The sequence below is a fragment of the Thalassophryne amazonica genome, chromosome 15 (assembly GCF_902500255.1).
Source record: "Thalassophryne amazonica chromosome 15, fThaAma1.1, whole genome shotgun sequence".
In the NCBI taxonomy this organism is placed as follows: Eukaryota; Metazoa; Chordata; class Actinopteri; order Batrachoidiformes; family Batrachoididae; genus Thalassophryne; species Thalassophryne amazonica.
In genome coordinates, this window is record NC_047117.1 from 45,822,392 (window position 1) to 45,846,664 (window position 24,273).

General features: G+C 42.3%; 1 protein-coding gene across 1 annotated transcript in view; it reads right to left on the minus strand.

The window, feature by feature from the left end:
- LOC117525712 (CREB-binding protein-like) overlaps positions 1-24,273 on the minus strand; it is a 125,493-nt gene that overhangs the window by 65,361 nt on the left and 35,859 nt on the right. The window contains exons 7-9 of the mRNA XM_034187640.1: positions 15,953-16,006; positions 14,668-14,745; positions 14,513-14,580 (exon numbers count right to left, since the gene is read on the minus strand). Of these exons, the coding sequence (XP_034043531.1) occupies positions 14,513-14,580; positions 14,668-14,745; positions 15,953-16,006 (200 nt within the window). The remainder of the gene's footprint in view (positions 1-14,512; positions 14,581-14,667; positions 14,746-15,952; positions 16,007-24,273) is intronic.

Below are 24,273 nucleotides of genomic sequence, written 5' to 3' on the forward strand. Positions count from 1 at the left end.
TTGTCTGACTTAGTGCTTAGCTCAGATAAGATAATTATAGTGGACGATTTTAACATCCACACAGATGCTGAGAATGACAGCCTCAACACTGCATTTAATCTATTATTAGACTCTATTGGCTTTGCTCAAAAAGTAAATGAGTCCACCCACCACTTTAATCATATCTTAGATCTTGTTCTGACTTATGGTATGGAAATAGAAGACTTAACAGTATTCCCTGAAAACTCCCTTCTGTCTGATCATTTCTTAATAACATTTACTCTGATGGACTACCCAGCATTGGGGAATAAGTTTCATTACACTAGAAGTCTTTCAGAAAGTGCTGTAACTAGGTTTAAGGATATGATTCCTTCTTTATGTTCTCTAATGCCATATACCAACACAGTGCAGAGTAGCTACCTAAACTCTGTAAGTGAGATAGAGTATCTTGTCAATAGTTTTACATCCTCATTGAAGACAACTTTGGATGCTGTAGCTCCTCTAAAAAAGAGAGCTTTAAATCAGAAGTGCCTGACTCCGTGGTATAACTCACAAACTCGTAGCTTAAAGCAGATAACCCGTAAGTTGGAGAGGAAATGGCGTCTCACTGATTTAGAAGATCTTCACTTAGCCTGGAAAAAGAGTCTGTTGCTCTATAAAAAAGCCCTCCGTAAAGCTAGGACATCTTTCTACTCATCACTAATTGAAGAAAATAAGAACCCCAGGTTTCTTTTCAGCACTGTAGCCAGGCTGACAAAGAGTCAGAGCTCTATTGAGCTGAGTATTCCATTAACTTTAACTAGTAATGACTTCATGACTTTCTTTGCTAACAAAATTTTAACTATTAGAGAAAAAATTACTCATAACCATCCCAAAGACGTATCGTTATCTTTGGCTGCTTTCAGTGATGCCGGTATTTGGTTAGACTCTTTCTCTCCGATTGTTCTGTCTGAGTTATTTTCATTAGTTACTTCATCCAAACCATCAACATGTTTATTAGACCCCATTCCTACCAGGCTGCTCAAGGAAGCCCTACCATTATTTAATGCTTCGATCTTAAATATGATCAATCTATCTTTGTTAGTTGGCTATGTACCACAGGCTTTTAAGGTGGCAGTAATTAAACCATTACTTAAAAAGCCATCACTTGACCCAGCTATCTTAGCTAATTATAGGCCAATCTCCAACCTTCCTTTTCTCTCAAAAATTCTTGAAAGGGTAGTTGTAAAACAGCTAACTGATCATCTGCAGAGGAATGGTCTATTTGTTAGAGTTTCAGTCAGGTTTTAGAATTCATCATAGTACAGAAACAGCATTGGTGAAGGTTACAAATGATCTTCTTATGGCCTCGGACAGTGGACTCATCTCTGTGCTTGTTCTGTTAGACCTCAGTGCTGCTTTTGATACTGTTGACCATAAAATTTTATTACAGAGATTAGAGCATGCCATAGGTATTAAAGGCACTGCGCTGCGGTGGTTTGAATCATATTTGTCTAATAGATTACAATTTGTTCATGTAAATGGGGAATCTTCTTCACAGACTAAAGTTAATTTTGGAGTTCCACAAGGTTCTGTGCTAGGACCAATTTTATTCACTTTATACATGCTTCCCTTAGGCAGTATTATTAGATGGTATTGCTTAAATTTTCATTGTTACGCAGATGATACCCAGCTTTATCTATCCATGAAGCCAGAGGACACACACCAATTAGCTAAACTGCAGGATTGTCTTACAGACATAAAGACATGGATGACCTCTAATTTCCTGCTTTTAAACTCAGATAAAACTGAAGTTATTGTACTTGGCCCCACAAATCTTAGAAACATGGTGTCTAACCAGATCCTTACTCTGGATGGCATTACCCTGACCTCTAGTAATACTGTGAGAAATCTTGGAGTCATTTTTGATCAGGATATGTCATTCAAAGCGCATATTAAACAAATATGTAGGACTGCTTTTTTGCATTTACGCAATATCTCTAAAATCAGAAAGGTCTTGTCTCAGAGTGATGCTGAAAAACTAATTCATGCATTTATTTCCTCTAGGCTGGACTATTGTAATTCATTATTATCAGGTTGTCCTAAAAGTTCCCTAAAAAGCCTTCAGTTAATTCAAAATGCTGCAGCTAGAGTACTGACGGGGACTAGAAGGAGAGAGCATATCTCACCCATATTGGCCTCTCTTCATTGGCTTCCTGTTAATTCTAGAATAGAATTTAAAATTCTTCTTCTTACTTATAAGGTTTTGAATAATCAGGTCCCATCTTATCTTAGGGACCTCGTAGAACCATATCACCCCAATAGAGCGCTTCGCTCTCAGACTGCAGGCTTACTTGTAGTTCCTAGGGTTTGTAAGAGTAGAATGGGAGGCAGAGCCTTCAGCTTTCAGGCTCCTCTCCTGTGGAACCAGCTCCCAATTCAGATCAGGGAGACAGACACCCTCTCTACTTTTAAGATTAGGCTTAAAACTTTCCTTTTTGCTAAAGCTTATAGTTAGGGCTGGATCAGGTGACCCTGAACCATCCCTTAGTTATGCTGCTATAGACGTAGACTGCTGGGGGGTTCTCTTTTTGCTCTGTATGCACCACTCTGCATTTAATCATTAGTGATCGATCTCTGCTCCCCTCCACAGCATGTCTTTTTCCTGGTTCTCTCCCTCAGCCCCAACCAGTCCCAGCAGAAGACTGCCCCTCCCTGAGCCTGGTTCTGCTGGAGGTTTCTTCCTGTTAAAAAGGAGTTTTTCCTTCCCACTGTAGCCAAGTGCTTGCTCACAGGGGGTCGTTTTGACCGTTGGGGTTTTACATAATTATTGTATGGCCTTGCCTTACAATATAAAGCGCCTTGGGGCAACTGTTTGTTGTGATTTGGCGCTATATAAAAAAATTGATTGATTGATTGATTGATATGCACACTCTTAAGGCTATGAAATTGGGATATTAGTTAAAAAAAAAGTAGAAAAGGGGGTGTTCACAATAATAGCAGTGCAGCATCTGCTGTTGACGCTACAAACTCAAAACTATTATGTTCAAACTCCTTTTTTAGCAATCCTGTGAATCACTAAACTAGTATTTAGTTGTATAACCATAGTTTTTCATGATTTCTTCACATCTGTGAGGTATTAATTTTGTTGGTTTGGAACGAAGATTTTGCTCATTTACTAGTGTGCTTGGGGTCATTGTCTTGTTGAAACACCCATTTCAAGGGCATGTCCTCTTCAGCATAAGGCAACATGACCTCTTCAAGTATTCTGACATATCCAAACTGATCCATGAAACCTGGTATGCGATATATAGGTTATATAGGTTATATAATAAAGTTTTATTGTTGGTTTATAAAATTGTTCATGGACTGGCAGACTTGGTTAAGTCCTACGTACCGGCGAGGCCTTTGAGTTCGCAGGGCACAGGGCTTCTGTGTATTCCGATGATGAACAAAAAGTCTGTGGGGTATAGAGCCTTCCCCTACCGTGGTCTGGCTCTTTGGAACGATCTACCTGCTGTTATTCGGCAGTCTGACACGGTGGAGATTTTTAAATAGACTGAAGACCCACTTTTTTAGACTGTCTTATCATTAATTTTTTAATCTGTTTGTGTTTGCTTTGTAATTTCTTTTTATTCTACTGTGTTTTATCTTTTTACTGTGCTTATCTTGCTTTTAATTTTGATTTTAGATTAATTTGTGTTGTTGTGAATTATGTGAAGCGCCTTGGGGCGACTTTGTCGTGAGTTGGCGCTATATAAATTAACAAATTGAAATTGAAATACAGGACCAACACCATAGGAGAAACATGCCCATATCATGATGCTTGCACCACCATGCTTCATTGTCTTCACTGTAAACTGTGGCTTGAATTCAGAGTTTGGGCGTCATCTCACAAACTGTCTGCGGCCCTTGGACCCAAAAAGAACAATTTTACTCTCATCAGTCCACAAAATATTCCTCCATTTCTCTTTAGACCAGTTGATGTGTTCTTTGGCAAATTGTAACCTCTTCTGCACGTCTTTTATTTAACAGAGGGACTTTGCGGGGGATTCTTGCAAATAAATTACCTTCACACAGGCGTCTGATAACTGTCACAGCACTTACAGGTAACTCCAGACTGTCTTTGATCATCCTGGAACTGATCAATGGGTGAGCCTTTGCCATTCTGGTTATTCTTCTATCCATTTTGATGGTTGTTTTCCATGCGTCTGTTTTTTTTTTTTTTTGGTCCATTTTAAAGCATTGGAGATCATTGTAGATGAATAGCCTATAATTTTTTGCACCTGCGTATAAGTTTTCCCCTCTCCAATCAACTTTTTAATCAAACTACGCTGTTCTGAACAATCTTCTGAACAACAGCCCCAACCAGTCCCAGCAGAAGACTGCCCCTCCCTGAGCCTGGTTCTGCTGGAGGTTTCTTCCTGTTAAAAGGGAGTTTTTCCTTCCCACTGTCGCCAAGTGCTTGCTCACAGGGGGTCGTTTTGACCGTTGGGGTTTTTCCGTAATTATTGTATGGCCTTGCCTTACAATATGAAGCGCCTTGGGGCAGCTGTTTGTTGTGATTTGGCGCTATATAAATAAAATTGATTTGAATGTCTTGAACGTCCCATTTTCCTCAGGCTTTCAAAGAGAAAAGCATGTTCAACAGGTGCAGGCTTCATCCTTAAATAGGGGACACCTGATTCACACCTGTTTGTTCCACAAAATTGACAAACTCACTGACTGAATGCCACACTACTATTATTGTGAACACCCCCTTTTCTACTTTTTTTTTTTACTAATAGCCCAATTTCATAGCCTTAAGAGTGTGCATATCATGAATGCTTGGTCTTGCTGGATTTGTGAGAATCTACTGAATCTACTGGTACCTTGTTTCCCATGTAACAATAGGAAATATACTCAAAACCTGGATTAATCTTTTTAGTCACATAGCACTACCTATTATTCTGAACACTACTGTAAAAGAAAAACAATGACCGAAATACAAAAGTCAAGTTCTGTGCAGGAAATTATATTACATATATATATATATATATATATACACACACACACATATATATACACACACACACACACACACACAGTGGAATACATTCAGGTTCGGACTGATAATCTGTGATTTTGGGCATTTGCCCGGTGGGCCGCTGCATGTTTAGACGTGCGTGGGCCGGCCTTCCCATATTTATAGAGATTATGGAAATATACAGTGTTCTCGAACCGCGTGCTGCTGTCAACACGAGGAAAAGTCCGTGATCGGTGAAGCTACAGCATTTAATCGGCGCAGCTGCAGAGCCACTTCCTGAATTTGTGTCAAAATAAAAGTTCTGTAGTGTTTCATACACGGCGCAGTCTTATTCTAGGTTTCAGTTTTGTTTCCGTTTGAACACACAATGGAGACTTACATCGAGCACAATGATTGACATGACCAACAGCCAATGACAATGGAGAAGCATACAGGGTGGCCAATCAGATTGTAGGAAGAGCAGGCGGCCGCTCCCGCCCCTGTGAATGGATTGAGTCCTCGGGGCCTGGACTTCTCTCCGCTCTTCTACTGATACAAGGTTAGAATCGGTTCTTTTATCTTAATTAACTGTGCTTTACTTTTGTTGATCTTTAAATGCAACAGCTACGAACTTCAGCTCCTTAATTTGCTGTTGTGTGAATCCTAGCAGTGGTTACACATTACCCCCCTCCCCCCCCCTCTCTCTCTCACTCACACACACACACACACACACACACACACACACACACACACACACACACACACACACACACACACACACACACACACACACACACACACACACACAGTCAAGGATTTTATACAGTTCATGCTCATATAATTTATTTTCTTATAGTTTATGCTTATTATTTTTCCTCTTTGTGAGAAGAGGAGGTTTTAGAAAGAAAGACTTGTTGTCTGCATTCTTCATGATTGAGCAAACTATTTTTCATTTTGCCTTATCCTGCTTTGACGAGCCACAAGGCTCATGTTGCAGGAATGGAAGGTTTCAGCCGTTACCTTGCTTTGCTATCACCTTCTTGCAGACATGACTCATGTGTAACCTCTCCCGACTGTCCTTGTTTGTTTTTTCTCATGTTGATGAACTAAATAAAAGGCTGGGCCAGAGGAGGAGATTTTAGGAGAGCTTTGTGGCTGAGCACTTACAAGCTGCTTCATTGTTCTCCTCTGCGCAGAGCAAAAAATATATGGCACTTCTTCTATTTACACAGCTCAGACAGACAATGAACCATTAATAGATTCTGACCTTTTATTGGATATGCAAAAACAGGCACCAGCGCAGGAACGACATTTGTGGTTGAAAAATGGGGCAACCCCAAACCCCAAAGGACTTTATTGTGTACATAACAAACCCATCCTACCCAAAAGCTTATTCAAAGCAGCCGCAATTGCGACGCATGGGTTAACGCATGTGTCGACAGGGGGGATGGTATATATGGTAGACCAATACTTTACTACCTATGGATTTAATTTATACTCAAAAAAATTTTGTAAAGCCTGTGTTACCTGATTGAAACACAACCCACAGGGAAATATAAGACCACGGAGAGGGCAATTCCCAAAACCACAGTATCCTTTTCAAATTGTTCATATGGACTTTATTGAACTAAATCGATGTGGACCTTATCAATACTGTCTAGTATTAACTGATGCCTTTTCAAAATGGGTAGAAATTGTTCCATCACAAAAAGCAGATGCTTTAACAGTAGCAAAAGCATTGTGTAAGACAATTATTCCGTATTATGGAATACCAGAGACATTGTACAGTGATAATGGAACACATTTTGTAAATGAAGTTGTACAAAGAGTAGCAGAACACATGAAAATTAAGTTAAAACATCATTGTGCTTACCACCCACAAAGTGCAGGATTAGTGGAAAGGACAAATGGCACAATAAAAATAAGACTAAGGAAATGTATGGAAGAGACAAAACGAACCTGGATTGAATGTTTGGACCTAGTAAAATTGTATATGAGAATAACACCAACACCATCAGGTTTAACACCATTTGAGATACTTTATGGACGACCATATTGTCTACCAATTTTTGACATGGATACTAAAACAGCAGATGAGGAACAAACATTAGCAGATTTTATGAAAAAGACATTAACACAGAAAGAGATAACTCAAACACATTTACTGCCGAATAATTTTGATCTCCCACAGGACGGCCTTCCAGTAGTCCAGCCAGGAGACTGGGTGTTCATCAGAGTGATTAAGAGGAAGAACTGGTCCAGTCCTCGTTGGGACGGTCCATACCAAGTGCTGTTAACAACACCAACTGCAGTAAAGATAGCGGAGAGATCAACGTGGATACATCTAAGTCACTGTAAGATACAGCGTGTGTTGGCTGCCTCCACAGTGTAAGGGGAAGTCTGGCTACAAAGGGAGTCTATTTAATTAGCAATAGATTGTCTCAACGCTAGTGAAGCAGGGAGATCCTTGCACTATTAGGTGAGGTTGGTAAACAACACTGTATCCTAGCAATCATGACTGAACTACAGCAGACCCCGGAGCGGCGTGCTCAGCGCCGCCGCTGCCGGACTGTTGGTAGGGCAGCCGGGTTGCGTTGTGATCTTAGTGTGTTTCGTGCTCCGCGGATTCCTGGCCTGGTGGTTGACCCAAGAATTGCAGCTCACTGTGGACCGAGCCAGAGAACAACGGAAGCAACGTCAGAAGAGGTTTATTCATAATGTGAATGAGACAGATGGACACCCTCATATATACCATACTAATATGTGGTACAGATATGTTCATTTATTGGCTATGGAATTACATGTTACTAATTGTTATGTTTGTTCGCAAATGCCTATATCCTCAACACACCCAGCTCTGACGGCTAAACCGTACCCTGCTAGGGTGACAGAATGTCTTATCATACGGATGCATAATCAAACTGTATTTCGGGGCAATAGTTCTCAGCAAATCTGACAAGACGTAACACCACTTGCCTCAGTGCAACCACTTATATGATAGGGATTTCAACAGAAGATGTACAAGTGTGCCCAAGTGCTGCTCCATTGACTAGACTGAAGGGAAATGCAAAAATATCATCACATGTTAAATTGTCATCACAACGGCCATTCCCGATTTGCTTTTACGGGACAGGGAATAAAACTGTAGGTAAAATTAAGAAATGTCTGTGTACCCAAACGTATGTTTTATCAAATAATTTAAGCCTAACCAAAACATATTATGTGGATGGTACTTATCTTCATCACATTGGATGGGGATGTAATTATACAGGCTCCTGTCCATGGGGAACGGATGAATCATGTGCTTATGTTAGTAAGTTTTTGCTACCACCTGTAAATGGTACTCCGGTGTATGGTGACATCTATTGGCTTTGTGGTTCCAGACTGTACATGAGTCTCCCACCAAATTGGGGTGGTGTGTGTGCACCTACCCAGGTGACTGACCATACATATGTGGTAGTGCCAAGGACCTCCACAGAGAAGAATGGCAGCACCAGACGGAGGAGATCGATATACCCAGATGTGTTACCACATGATCACATGTGGGACTCGGATGTACCAAAGGACCAAAAATTGTGGTCTGTAGGAGATAAAATAGCACATTCATTGTTCCCCTGGATAGGAGTGGTAAAAAAATTCATTAATGATTGAAACTCTGAATTATCGATTGGGTCTGTTCATTAATGTAACTGAGAAAATAGTAGTAGCTCAAAACACTGAAATAGATGCTTTACGTACCATGGTGATGCAAAATCGCATGGTTTTAGACTTACTTTCATCCCAGACTCCATTCATTCAGTGGATGTGCAGGACGCATTGGAAGAGCTGAATAAACTTTGTGATGCAATGCATAAAGACACCCTAGCTGTGAACCGTTGGAATCCCTGGTCCTGGTTGACTTCAGGACCATGGTGGCAGTTACTATTGAAAATGGTGACACCAGTTATTATAGTCCTAATTCTGATTGGACTTTACATGTGTTGTGTGATCCCTTATATCAAAACAATGGTTGGCAAAATGGTGTCAAATACATTTGTACAGTGTATTCTGGCTTTCCAACAAACTATGCCAAAATATCAAGCATTGAAACAGTCAGACCTTAGTGGAGAAAACTATAATGACTGTGTTGAGAATTATGATGATATTGAAAAGCTCACAACTCCAGTTCAAGCTTGAACTGTTGACGTGATGAGTTAACACACTCTTAGCCTATGAAGCTTTAGCTGAAAATGTAATAAGACAAGTGGTTAAAGTGGACAAATTTTCTATTGAAGTGTGTTTTGGACATGACAACCTTATGTAAATAAACGATAAACAGGGAGGATTATGTCAAGGATTTTATACAGTTCATGCTCATATTATCATTTATTTTCTTTAGTTTATGCTTATATTATTATTATTTATTTTCTTATAGTTTATGCTTATTATTTTTCCTCTTTGTGAGGAGGTTTTAGAAAGAAAGACTTGTTGTCTGCATTCTTCATGATTGAGCAAACTATTTTTCATTTTGCCTTATCCTTCTTTGACGAGCCACAAGGCTCATGTTGCAGGAATGGAAGGTTTCAGCCGTTATCTTGCTTTGCTATCACCCTCTTGCAGACATGACTCATGTGTAACCTCTCCCGACTGTCCTTGTTTGTTTTTTCTCATGTTGATGAACTAAATAAAAGGCTGGGCCAGAGGAGGAGATTTTAGGAGAGCTTTGTGGCTGAGCACTTACAAGCTGCTTCATTGTTCTCCTCCTCTGCGCAGAGCAAAAAATATATATATATTTGTCTCTCTCTCTGACTGGTTTCTTTTCAGTGTTTGTGCCTCTCATTTCTTTAAAAACAGGGTGCAAACCCAACACACACACACACACACACACACACACACACACACACACACACACACACACACACACACACACACACACACACACACACACACACACACACACTTTGGAGACACAAAAACTTTTTTCCACTTGTGTGCATTTGCTTCCGTTTTGTCAGACCCGGCGCCAGAAAAAAAAATATTAAGGGGGCGATGAGTTTATCACAGGGGGCGGGGTCTCCCCCCCCCAAAACAGTGCGCACCGGAGACGTGCGCTCCTGGAAAGTTCGTGTATTTACGCTGCACCATTGTAAGAGACTGACCAAGAGTGAAGAGTGATGACAGTATTTTTTAAAAATTATTATTTGAACGTATAGACCCTCGGTCAAGTGATCTCCTGCATACCACAGAGCCGGTGTTCTGTCGAGATGAGGTGCGCCAACTTTCGACACTCTGAGCTGTGATGTACCTTGGCACTGTCCAATAGGAGCGACATGTCGGGCCAAAACACGGAAGACTCGTGGCAGAAACCACTGATCTCTACAAAATAGATTGGACCAATACGATTGGTGCAGAAACCACTGATCTGTACAAAACATTAACGTGTGACAGGACTGCTCATTTAGAGAGCAGTTTTCTGAAGAAAAATCATTGGAAATGTTTTTTTGTTGTTGTTACCTCAAAATTTCTGATTACTGTTAAAAAAGTTTAGAACACTTGTAATTAAAATAGGTAAATAAATCAATAAATGGTTCTTTAGAAACCTTTCATCTGTATTAAAACCACCTGTTATTTCAGATTAGATAATTTCTTGTTTAACATAAGGAACCTCAGACATTTATTTTTAGACAAATAAAATAACATGGAAACTTGTATATTTTTTGAAGTCTGGTAGATTATTTATATCTTATTTCAACCAGAAAAACAAACTAAATAAATACAAGTGTTTATTATAAATGCAAAAGAAAATAATTTAACAATGACTGCAGTGTGATTGTAAAGTAGGATTTCTGTGACATAAACCTCATGATGTTTTATATATATATATATATATACACACACACACATATATACATACGAGGTCTATTAGAAAAGTATCCGACCTTATTTTTTTTTTCATAAACCATATGGATTTGAATCACGTGATTACATCAGACATGCTTGAACCCTCGTGGGCATGCGAGAGATTTTTCACGCCTGTCGGTTACATCATTCGCCTGTGGGCAGTCTTTGAGTAAGGAGTGGCCCACCCTCTCGTCGATTTTTTCATTGTTTAGGAATGGCTCAGAGACTGCTGCTTTGTTTGATCAAAATTTTTTCAAAACTGTAAGGCACAACTGAGTGGACACCATTCGATAAATTCAGCTGGTTTTCGGTAAAAATTTTAACGGCTGATGAGAGATTCTGGTCTGGTAGTGTCGCTTTAAGGACGGCCCACGGCGCCTGACGGCGATCTGCGCTTCGAGGCGGCAGCGTCTCGCCGTTTCAAGTTGAAAACTTCCACATTTCAGGTTCTGTTGACCCAGTAAGTTGTCAGAGAACAGAGAACTTTCAGAAGAAGTCGGCATGAGGAGTTTATTCGGACATTCCATTGTTAACGGACATTCTGTAATGAAAGAACGTGCGGGCAGAGTCGCATGTCGGGCCGGACCCGACCGTGGGGGGTCGCGACAAGAAAAACACCTCCGCCGAGTCGTTTCCGTGACGACTCGGCGAATTTGCGCGTACGTCTTTCATTAAAAAATGGAAATTAAACAGTGGAATGTCCGCATAAAGTCCTCATGCCGGCCTCTTCTGAATCTTCTCTGTTCTCTCACGACGTCCTGGGTGAATTAAGCCTTAAATTAGGATGTTTTCAGGTCGAAACAGGCCGACGACGGCGCCTGGAAGCGCTGCACGACGTCCCACTCCGTGGGAAGTCCTTACAGCGACAGAAACACCCCATAATCTCTCATCAGCCGTTGAACTTTTCACCGAAAATCATCTTAATTTCTCGAATAATGTCCACTCTGATATTCCTCACAGGTCCAGAAAAAATTTTGATAAAGCAACGCGCGCCGTCTCGAGCAGTGTGTGAAACAAAGGAATTCAGCCGAGAGGGCTGAACCACATCTCATTCCAGGCCTGCCCACAGGGAAATGACGTCACCGACACGCGTGAAAAAACTCACGCATGCGCACAAGAGTTCAAGCATGATTGGTGTAATCGCACGTCATTCAAATCCATATAGTTAAAAAAAAAAAAAGTGTCGGTTTCTTATCTAATAGACCTTGTATATATATAGTCATTTAAACTTGTAATTTCGTCAAAATATAAAATTGCCTTTAATGTTATCAGGACGCCCCCTCCTGGCACCGGGTCTGCGTTTTGTACTATGATCAAGGTGAAATGACAGTGAAAGTGTGTGTTTAGGTGTGTGGTCATGGTGTTTAGGTGTATAGTATTTGTTCATTGGGGGTTCGGTATGGATGGGTGGGTGTGTGTGTTTGGGGGTGGATTCGTCGGGCCAATAGTGGGCTGGTCGAGAGGAAAAATGCCAGGGCCGAAATCTGTTCCCAGTCCGACCCTGAATACATTATACTATATACGAGGTCTATTAGCAACGCGCGCCGTCTCGCGCAGCGTGTGAAACAAAGGAATTCAGCCAAGAGGGCGGGACCACATCTCACTCAAGACCTGCCCACAGGGAAATGACGTCACCGACACGCGTGAAAAAACTCACGCATGCGCACGAGGGTTCAAGCACGATTGGTGTAATCGCACGTCATTCAAATCCATATAGTTAAAAAAAAATAAATAAAAGGGTCGGTTTATTATCTAATAGACCTCGTACATGCAGAAGAATGTTTTGTAATATTGCACGAGTGTTCAAGTGATGTACACGAGTGTACAAGTATTATTACACAGAAGTATTATTGCAAATGGCTGAAAATTTGTTACTATAATGATATTAATGATTTTAGTGATCTGACTGGTCTACTGTGAACATTATGGTCCCAGTAGACGGTAAGCAGTGCATCCTGCTGTACATCTGGAAACCTGAGTGCCATTTGGTTTACCATTTTGAGAACAGAGCTCTACTTTTAAGATTAGGCTTAAAACTTTCCTTTTTGCTAAAGCTTATAGTTAGGGCTGGATCAGGTGACCCTGAACCATCCCTTAGTTATGCTGCTATAGACGTAGACTGCTGGGGGGTTCCCATGATGCACTGTTTCTTTCTCTTTTTGCTCTGTATGCACCACTCTGCATTTAATCATTAGTGATCGATCTCTGCTCCCCTCCACAGCATGTCTTTTTCCTGGTTCTCTCCCTCAGCCCCAACCAGTCCCAGCAGAAGACTGCCCCTCCCTGAGCCTGGTTCTGCTGGAGGTTTCTTCCTGTTAAAAGGGAGTTTTTCCTTCCCACTGTAGCCAAGTGCTTGCCCACAGGGGGTCGTTTTGACCGTTGGGGTTTTACATAATTATTGTATGGCCTTGCCTTACAATATAAAGCGCCTTGGGGCAACTGTTTGTTGTGATTTGGCGCTATATAAAAAAATTGATTGATTGATCGATTTCTATAACGCAAAAAAAACAAAAAAACAACTAAGGCAGGAGTGCGGCAAGGGCTACACACGACAGAATGCATACATTAAAAGCAAACATACGCAGCTGCAAGCAACTCAATGTACAGACAGTGATTATAGAGCTTTGGTATTTGAGAGATTTGAGAAATATTTGATGTGTTTGGATTGTGTATTATTTTGGTGGAGTATTTAGTGTGTGTGGTTAGTGTGATGGTGTTTTTTGTTTTGTTTTGTAAGAATGAGGGATCTTATGAATGTTGAGCAAGTGCTTCAGTTTTTTTTATGTGGAGCAAGACAGCGTGTTGTCAGTCTGAACCAGACAGTGAGGATTCTGATGAAGGAGATGATCCCTCTGTTGTTCTGGACAAGCAACCAGAGCAGCTGGATCCACAGACGTGCACAGATCTCCACAGTGGGTTGGATCGTGTGATTCTCTTTGCAGCTTCTCCAGGACTCAGGCGCTACAGAGCTCTGTCCCAGCGCTGAGTCCTGGAACGCAGAGCAGGATGTAAACACACACTGCTCCAGCAGTGGCTCCAGGCGCATTTCGTATAAAGCATGGATATTAACATTAGCTTCGGTTTAGTTTTGTTCCTCTTTCATTCCTTTTGCACTCTTGATTCACAGGCTATTCGGTGATGGGAAAAGTCAAAAGCACATTCGCCCACCTTTTCTCGACGATTTGTGACTTTTTTACTTTCTTCCCTTTGTTCAGGGATCGTCATATGCCATGTGACCGGGCCATTACACAGAAAGGTGTTTTCGCGTCACCTCTGCAGATCAGGTGTGTTTTAAGCTGCACACCAAACTCATAAGTGCCACCGACCTGCGTAAAGGCGGTGTTACTCCGCCTACGTCACGACAAACCCATAAACAATCCACGGACCAAGCAGATTTTCTGTATCACCTAAGATGACTAAATAACAAATGGCAATCCAGCCTCAGTATACCATGGCCTACATAAAAATGTATAATAGTCATCACAGGGTGGAATCTATAAACAAGTCAATGAAGGATTACACAGAGTTCAATGTTTAAAAATTCTCCAATTATACTGAAAACTATACCACATAATTCCTCTAATCACCATAAAGGTTGAAGCTTCAGGAAAACGTGGTACAATGACCTTCATGTAATTATAGGTCACAAATATAAAGAATGTCACTAACGTTTTGCAGAAAACTTGTTTTCTTTCCGTGTTTTTCCACTCTTCTTCAAACAGTTGTCACAGATGAATCTGAAAAGAAAAATCACTTTGCTATTTGTAATCAAAAGTTCAACCAAACTAACAATGCCCACAATGGAAAAGGAGTAGACAACTCACCCAGATGGCCAAATGGCCTCACAGTGCAAGACACATATCTGGTGCATCTTCCGCCCACAAGCTTTACATTCAACAAACCTGAAGACAAGAGAGCAACAAATTCCAATTTCTTTGCCCACATCATCGGACAAGCCGGGGATGCGGTTTTAACAAGGGTCAGGCCTGTAAATTTCAGCGAGTATGTTTTTCAGTTGTGAAAAAAAATCCCACAGACAAAACTACATTTCTCCAGCTATTAACAACCAAGAGGTACAGTACTCCAATTGAAATACCCTGTCAGAAGTCAGTGATCAGGGTAATAAATAAAATGAGTGGGGTGAATTTCAGTGCTGCTGTACCCCACTGTTTTTTGCTCTGGTTGTTGATGTTGTACACAATGAGCTAAAAAAACAGCTTGATGTAAAAATTAAATGTTATCACCAAAACAGAAGCAAAGACTAATATTCTTGGTTGCTAATTTGGGCCTGCTTCCTCGATGCAAAGACTGTACTATCTTTAGCCTTTTACATTTTTGAATAACAGATTGTACAGATGATGGAGTTACCATTAATCTTTTTGACATGGGTTCTAAAGGTCTGTACGCACTGGGGTCACAAGTGGAGTTGGAGGGCTGGAAGATAAACTGTTACACCTGCATTATGGGAAGCCATGCACATTCTATGTAATGCTGGATCACAATGACTGAATGGTAATGGGGCACAGCAGCCTTGTTTGAGGGTGGGCACTAAAGGGGTAAAATATGACGCACATGATGCAATTTCTCTACTTCTCGGGGAACAACCATGGCATTTTCAATGGGTTTTTGGGCAAATTACATGCAAACATAGTGAAAATGCAAAGAAAAAGTGACGATGCGGTGGAAAGTGGACACGTGTTGCAGTTTGTTTATGATTCGGAGCACAAATGTATCAAGACTGTTTTGCAGGCGAGAGAACGGAGCTACTCTGGTTAGCTGTGTAGGCTAAACACATGACGTCTCCCATCTGTCTCGCCTTTTCTTCTCCACACCATTTATCCGTGTGAAGTTATGTTGTGTATATATTGAGCAACAGAACGGAGGTCCTCATAAATGGACAAATCTCACGATATCACACTGGGTTCAAACAAGACTGCGGTGCCCTACTGAAATGTAATTTTATCATCATGATTATAGAAAAGCTATATTATCATTAGCTGACAAATTAAAAGTTATTTTTCCCAAAAAAGGTGTTTAAAAAACATAACCATGCTTTCCATCTGCACTGGCCTTTCATCACAACAGTGTGGGGTGTGTTGGTTTACTTACGGTTCAGGGTCCACTGCATCATTCTTCTTCCATTCAAACTGGTCTTTCAATATTCTGAGTATCAGGGAAGAACAGGAGAAAAAGACCAATAATGTCAAACAAAAAGACAATATGCCTACAATTATCCAAACAACTGACTTCAGCAAGTTGTGTTTTTATAAACAACTCTCGGGGAACAACCATTTTGTGTTTTTATAAACACAACTGTGTTTTTATAAACACAACTGATAGCGTCTTAACATGAATGAAAATAAAATTTGACACAAGCTGTTCCTACATTCATTAAAAGCCACAAATATTTTCAGTTCTCAACGATTTAGGTTTAAATTTTACTCTTGTTCACTTATTTAAATGGGAATGGGAATAAGAGATTTTTCCACCCAATGCTGATGTAAGCATTTCTGAATTATTTACAATTTACATGTAGTGCAAAATATGGGTGATTCTATGGTAACGGAATTACACCGACGGGAAAATCTGTCCATATTTTAGCTCCCCATTAAAAATGTGCTCTGATTGTAATTCCGTTACCATAGAATCGCACATACGAGGTCTATTAGAAAAGTATCCGACCTTATTATTTTTTTCAAAAACCATATGGATTTGAATCACGTGTGATTACATCAGACATGCTTGAACCCTCGTGGGCATGCAAGAGTTTTTTCACGCCTGTCGGTTACGTCATTCACCTGTGGGCAGTCTGAGTGAGGAGTGGCCCACCTTCTCGTCGATTTTTTCATTGTTTAGGAATGGCTCAGAGACTGCTGCTTTGTTTGATCAAATTTTTTTCAAAACTGTAAAGCACAACTGAGTGGACACCATTTGATAAATTCAGCTGGTTTTCGGTAAAAATTTTAACAGCTGATGAGAGATTTTGGTCTGGTAGTGTCGCCATAAGGATGGCCCACGGCGCCTGACGGCGGTCTGCGCTTCGAGGCAGCAGCGTCTCGCCGTTTCAAGTTGAAAACTTCCACATTTCAGGCTCTGTTGACCCAGGAAGTCGTCAGAGAACAGAGAACTTTCAGAAGAAGTCGGCATGAGGAGTTTATTCGGACATTCCATTGTTAACGGACATTTTGTAATGAAAGAACGTGCGGGCAGAGTCGCATCGGGCCGGACCTGACCGCGGGGGGTCGCGACAGGAAAAACACCTCCGTTGGAAACCTTAATGGGCAAGTTGGAACATGCCCAAGCTGTTAAACAATTTCTCAGTTACTCACTTGTTGAAAGCCATCAAAAGCCGCCTGAATTTTACAAATGGTTTTCAACACGGAGGTGTTTTTCCTGTCGCGGCGTACACAGATTTGCTGAGTTGTCACGGAAACGACTCGGCGAATTTGCGCGCACGTCTTTCATTACAAAATGTCCTTAAACAGTGGAATGTCCGCATAAAGTCCTCATGCCGGCCTCTTCTGAATCTTCTCTGTTCTCTCACGACGTCCTGGGTGAATTAAGCCTTAAATTAGGATGTTTTCAGGTCGAAACAGGCCGACGACGGCGCCTGGAAGCGCTGCACGACGTCCCGCTGCGTGGGAAGTCCTTACAGCGACAGAAACACCCCATAATCTCTCATCAGCCGTTAAACTTTTCACCGAAAACCAGCTTAATTTCTCGAATATTGTCCACTCGGATATTCCTCACAGGTCCAGAAAAATTTTTGATAAAGCAACGCGCGCCGTCTCGAGCAGCGTGTGAAACAAAGGAATTCAGCCAAGAGGGCGGGACCACATCTCACTCAAGACCTGCCCACAGGGAAATTACGTCACCGACGCGTGAAAAAACTCACGCATGCGCACGAGGGTTCAAGCATGATTGGTGTAATCGCACGTCATTCAAATCCATATAGTTAAAAAAAAAATAAATAAAAGGGTCGGTTTATTATCTAATAGACCTCGTATTTGACTTCTACGACTATGTTCAATGTTTCATTCTCCCTCTGACATGAACATTCCATGCACAATTGACAGAATAAGCCAGAAAATGCATATCAGGCATGCTAGGTAAAAACAAATAAACTAGCATGCAGACAGTGAAGTAAAACCTATTTATTGGCATGGCGCTTGACTCACTGGCAATGACTGCTCGCCCATCCCCGCAAAGGGTGGATGACATTCTCACTCTGGTCTGTCATGTTCACAGCAATGCCAAACTGACTTAAAGTCTGTTCCTCCAGCTGATGGGGAAAATAACGGCAGTGTCAGGAGTTGTGCCTCTAGGACTCCTGTCCTTGCGCCCCTTACAAATTTGGCTCAACAGCCTGGGCCTCAACCCGACACTGCATCAACACAGGACTGTGCATCTTCCAGTTCAGTTTGTGCGACACCTTCACCCATGGAGGAAAAGGGAGGTTTCCCGCCAAGTGGTCATTCTAACAGATGCCTCACATTTCCGGCTGGGGTGCAGTGTGGACCCACAGAATGATCAGGGGTGTCTGAAGCCCTCAAGAGAGGCTCTAGCACATCAATGTGCTGGAGCTGCTTGCTGTCCGCCTAGCTCTGAGCCATTTCTCTCCTGCCCTAGAAAGGAAACGTGCTTGTCCAGTTGGACAACACATCAACAGTGTACCATATAAACCATCAAGGAGGCATCAGGTCTGTTCATTCCCTGAGAGAAGCCCAGGAACTTCTCCAGTGGGTTTTACCTCACATGTTGAGTCTCAGGGCTGTGCATCTGCCAGGCATGCAGAACTATGCTGTGGATTTACTCTCACGTCAGAAACCACCACAGCGGCAAGTGGCGCCTCAACCCGGATGTGGTTCAACTGATCTGGGACAGGTTTGGCAAGGCGGAAGTCAATCGGTTTACCTCGAATGCCACAGCACACTGTTGCCTGTGGTTCTCTCTCTCAGAACCACACAGCCCACTGGGCCAGGATACACTGGCTCACCCTTGGCCAGCCTGTCTATTATATGCGTTTCCTCTTCTTCCACTGATCCTACACAGAATATGCATGACCGATCACACAGTGTTGCTAGTAGCCCCGTACTGGCCGGGCAGGACATGATTTCCCATGACTCTGATGCTCCTCAGCGGAGAGCCGTGGCCTCTCCTGCAGAAGAGGTACCTTTTGTCGCAACTGGACGGGAACATTGGCATCCTCCCCCAGAGCGTCTTCAACTGTATGTGTGGCCCCTAAAGGGACAGACGCCATGAAAATTCAGTAAGGTATATCTTATATATTATATTCCAATTCTAAGGTGGAACTATGCTAGTATATAAAGGTATATCTAAAAGGGAGAGTAAAATAGGAGAGTAGAAAAGAGTAGAGTAGAGCCACTTAGGTGCCTGGTCTTGAGAACCAGGGATGGTTCTCCAGATGGTTCCATGCTGAACTCTTGTGATCAAGCTGTCAGGCAGTCTATACTGAATGCCCGTGCGCCCTCCACTAAATGGAAGCTTTTTATCTGATGGTGCAGTACACAAGGCGTGGACCTGGAGTGTTGTCCTGTGCCAGTGCTGCTTAGCAATCTTCAATCGTTGTTTGACAGCGGTCTTTCTGTCTCTACAATTAAAGTTTATGTTGCTGCTATCTCTGCTTGTCACATTATGGTAGATGGTCGATCACACACGCCCTGATATGTCGCTTTTTAAGAGATGCTCTTCGCCTTCGACCTCTGAGGATTGCATGTGTGCCATCCTGGGATCTTTCATTGGTTCTTGAGGGTTCATGCTCTTCACCGTTTGAGCCACTGGGTGCCAGTGACCTCAGCTGGTTATCAATTAAGACTGCATCCCTTCTTGCTATTTTATCCACAAAGTGCATTGGCAAGCTCCATTTCTTGTCAATTGCTGACAACTGCATGCACTGGTATTCTGATCGGTTAGGGGTTGCTCTATGGCCGAACCCCTCTTTTTTTTTTTTTTTTTTTAAACCAAAGACTGTTTTACCCTTCCACGCTAATGCAGAAGCTAATTCTAGTCTGTTGTGACCTGTTCATGCACTTAGACGTTACATTGATTTTACAGCTGCGTTTCGCAAAATTGATGCTGTTTGTCTGCTATGGGGGCCCCAGGAAGGGCTGCGCCTTGTCCAAGCAAAGACTGTTGCAGTGAGTTGGTAACGCTATATTGCAAGCTTACAGGAACGGCAACCGTCAACCTCCTCCAGTGAAATGTCATTCAACTCTAGGTACGAGGGCTGTCCATAAAGTATAGGTCCTTTTTATTTTTTTCAAAAACTATATGGATTTCATTCATATGTTTTTACGTCAGACATGCATGAACCCTCGTGCGCATGCGTGAGTTTTTCCACGCCTGTCAGTGACGTCATTCGCCTGTGAGCACTCCTTGTGGGAGGAGTCGTCCAGCCCCTCGTCGGAATTCCTTTGTCTGAGAAGTTGCTGAGAGACTGGCGCTTTCTTTGATCAAAATTTTTTCTAAACCTGTGAGACACATCGAAGTGGACATGGTTCAAAAAATTAAGCTGGTTTTCAGTGAAAATTTTAACGGCTGATGAGAGATTTTGAGGTGATACTGTCGCTTTAAGGACTTCCCACAGTGCGAGACGTCGCGCAGCGCTCTCAGGCGGCGTCATCAGCCTGTTTCAAGCTGAAAACCTCCACATTTCAGGCTCTATTGATCCAGGACGTCGTGAGAGAACAGAGAAGTTTCAGAAGAAGTCGGTTTCAGCATTTTATCCGGATATTCCACTGTTAAAGGAGATTTTTTTAATGAAAGACGTGTGGACGGGTCCGCGCGCCGGGACGCAGCCGGCGCGGTGCGGCGGCACAGGAAAAACACCTCTGTGTTGATAACCATTTGTAAAATCCAGACGGCTTTTGATGGCTTTCAGTGGAGTGAGTATATGAGAAATTGTTTAACAGCTGGACATGTTCCAACTTGTCCTTAAGGCTTCCAACAGAGGTGTTTTTCCTGTGGCGGAGCGTCGCGGCGGCTGCGAGCCGACGCGCGGACCCGTCCGCACGTCTTTCATTAAAAAAAATCTCCTTTAACAGTGGAATATCCGGATAAAATGCTGAAACCGACTTCTTCTGAAACTTCTCTGTTCTCTCACGACGTCCTGGATCAATAGAGCCTGAAATGTGGAGGTTTTCAGCTTGAAACAGGCTGATGACGCCGCCTGAGAGCGCTGCGCGACGTCTCGCACCGTGGGAAGTCCTTAAAGCGACAGTATCACCTCAAAATCTCTCATCAGCCATTAAAATTTTCACTGAAAACCAGCTTAATTTTTCGAACCATGTCCACTTCGATGTCTCTCACAGGTTTAGAAAAAATTATGATCAAAGAAAGCGCCAGTCTCTCAGCAACTTCTCAGACAAAGGAATTCCGACGAGGGGCTGGACGACTCCTCCCACAAGGAGTGCTCACAGGCAAATGACGTCACCGACAGGCGTGGAAAAACTCACGCATGCGCATGAGGGTTCAAGCATGTCTGACGTAAAAACATATGAATGAAATCCATGTAGTTTTTGAAAAAAATAAAAAAGGACCTATACTTTATGGACAGACCTCGTATATCCATCTCCTGAGCTGCCTTCAGAGGTGTGCCCACTGACTGACATCTGTACTGCAGCAACATGGGCTTGCTCCTGTACTTTTGCCGGCTTCTACAGAGTTAACGTAGCTGCTCCTCACCCAGTGGCGATGGCCGTATTATCGGCCTCCTTGATCTGCAGCTGAGGTCGGTAAGTGCACAATCCACGTGACCTTGTTGGTATAAGGTCAGCCAGGTGCTAAAGCACCACCCTCGGCAGTCAGGAGGAATGAAATATGATGACAATTATGTATGTAACTATGGTTCTATGAATTCCAGATGACCACCAGAGTTGGTTGTCACTCGGAGTCTAGGCGATAGATTCCAAATAAAATGAATGCTGGGTAACGTGCGCTAATACACTGTCGCGGACGTCACCCAGGTCACACCTACTGGCATGACTTTCTTGGCATAAGACTTGACCTCTACGCATGCACGTATGGAATAATCCAGGTGCTAAAGTACCGGCCTCTGGCGGTCATCCGGAATTCATAGAAACGTAGTTACATATGTAACTCTCGTTTTCATACACAATAAAAAGTCACCCTTTTGGTCCTCCTCCATTAATCAGGCCCACTTAAATTTATTCTTGATGGAACTGTTGTACTTTAGTGTTCTGACTGCAGAACAATGTTTCCATCCATGATTTTTGGATCGACAGATGATTGCAATACATGTCTAAGTTATACTTTCTTTGGCAATTTAACCATAAAAATCAGACCACCTTGAGTATGAGTAAGTGCTTGTCCGGACATACAACTGATACAAATCAACTTGCCCCCAGAGAGTTTCTATTTCCGTCAGACAAGCAGACAACCACTAATGTCTAGCTGTGGAGAAATTAATGTCTTGGCTGTACATACTGCCAGAACTATGGCTGGTGTGCATAAATTAAACAAAGGCAAACAGTGGAAACAGATGTGTTGTACTTTCACAGCCAACTATATTGTTATTGCCAAAAACACCATGAAATATCACAATATTTTAAAGTATATGTGGTCCATCCCTTCTAAACAATAAAATGTTTCATACAGTGGAACAAACAAACAAAAAAACCCCACAGTAAATAATCACTTTCACAGCCATTTTTCTTCATACAAGTCAGAGTTTTTTTTTATACATGAACATTTCCAAGTCACTAGATGTCTCTTGAACTTCATTTAAAACTTAAACATTGTGGTGCTGTAATGGCCCAGTCACACGGCACACGACGATTCCTGAACGAAGGGAAAAAGTAAAAAACGTCACAATTCATTGAGAAAAGGTGGAGGAAAAAGCTTTTATCACCGAACAGTCTGCGAAGCAAGAGCGCAAAAGGGACGAAACAGGAAATTAACAAAACCAAAGCACATGATCTTGACGAAATGCACCTGGAGCCACAGCTGGAGCAGTGTGTGTCTGCATCTCTGAGTTCCATGACTCGGCTCTGGGACGGAGCTCATAGCGCTTGAGCCCTGGAGAAACTGCAAATAGAATCTGTGGAGATTTGTGTGCACGTCAGTGGACCACCTGCTCTGGTTCCTCGTCCAGAACAAAAGAGGGATCATCTCCATCATTATCAGAATCCATACTGTCTGTCAACTTTGATTTGTCTGTGATTTTGAGCAGGTCTATCATCATTAAGCCCTGGTCCTACCAAATAATGACGGATGAATAAAAAGCCACTCAGCATGTTTTGTTTTTTTTTTTGCTAAGAGACGAGGTATTCAACTATCGTGGGTGAATAGTGGCTCTGAGAGGCAGTATATTCAGTTAACGAGGCTCAATCTTTGAGCATGCCACTAATTTCAACATGTTCAAAATTTAGCAACAACAGCGTGGGGCAGTTTGTATATGAGTTACTAGGACTAACAAGGATTATAGAGGCATGTGTGTGGTGAGGACGAGGCTGTAAAAGCCCATTATCCGAGTGCTACGAGGACCAGGAGAGGCTCAGCCCTCTTGTGCACAAAATTCCACTTGCTTCACCCCCCCCCCCCGTTCCATGAAGTGGAGAACGGATTTGAAGCAGCTAAAAGGTAATTATTCGTAATGTTTTATTTTCATAGCTTCAGCTGTAAAAGTATGTATGTGGTAGATTTAATATTTTGTTAATGGATCAAGAGCTCCACTGTGTGTGCGCAGTGGCACAATGACTCGCGCTCAAAACGAACATTTAGGCAGAATGCCAACTCACAAAAGAGTGACTTTGCAGTCAATAACGGATGAACAAAAAGTTAAGAGTTGGATCACGGTGTGAAAATGATTGTGTGTTTCAAGCTGCGGAAGAAATAAAGTCAGCGAGCCGCAGATGAAAAGGAAACCAGCAAGAAGGAGTGTAGAGGTGACTGTCCAGGAACGCAGAACGTGCACAAAAGAGCAATTCTACAGACATTAACAAATGAACACAAAGTTAAAAGTTGGATCACGGTGTCAAAAGAAATGAAGCCAGCGAGAGGAAGTGCAGAGGCGACTGTCCAGGAATCCGTGGTTCGGTGCTAGCTGGTCTTGTGCATTTAATGACTCTGGACCATAGGTGAACAGCAGCCTGACGCATGGTGCACACTTAACAGACTGAACTGTGACAACATCTTGAACAGATGCTGGGAACTGAAAACCCACACTTTAAAAGGGACCAAGTGTGGGAGGCCTGGAGGTTTGGACCAAACCCATGCCTAAACGTCCACCAACATGGCTCTACATGAATCATATGCGACGACGAGCCCCTCGAGGTCGGTCGTGGCTCACTAGAGGCTGTTACCTGGCACATGTAAGGTACAGAGAGACACATACAGGCGCCTTAACAGCGGATACATACCGGCTTAAAACGTGGATCATTCTTCAAATA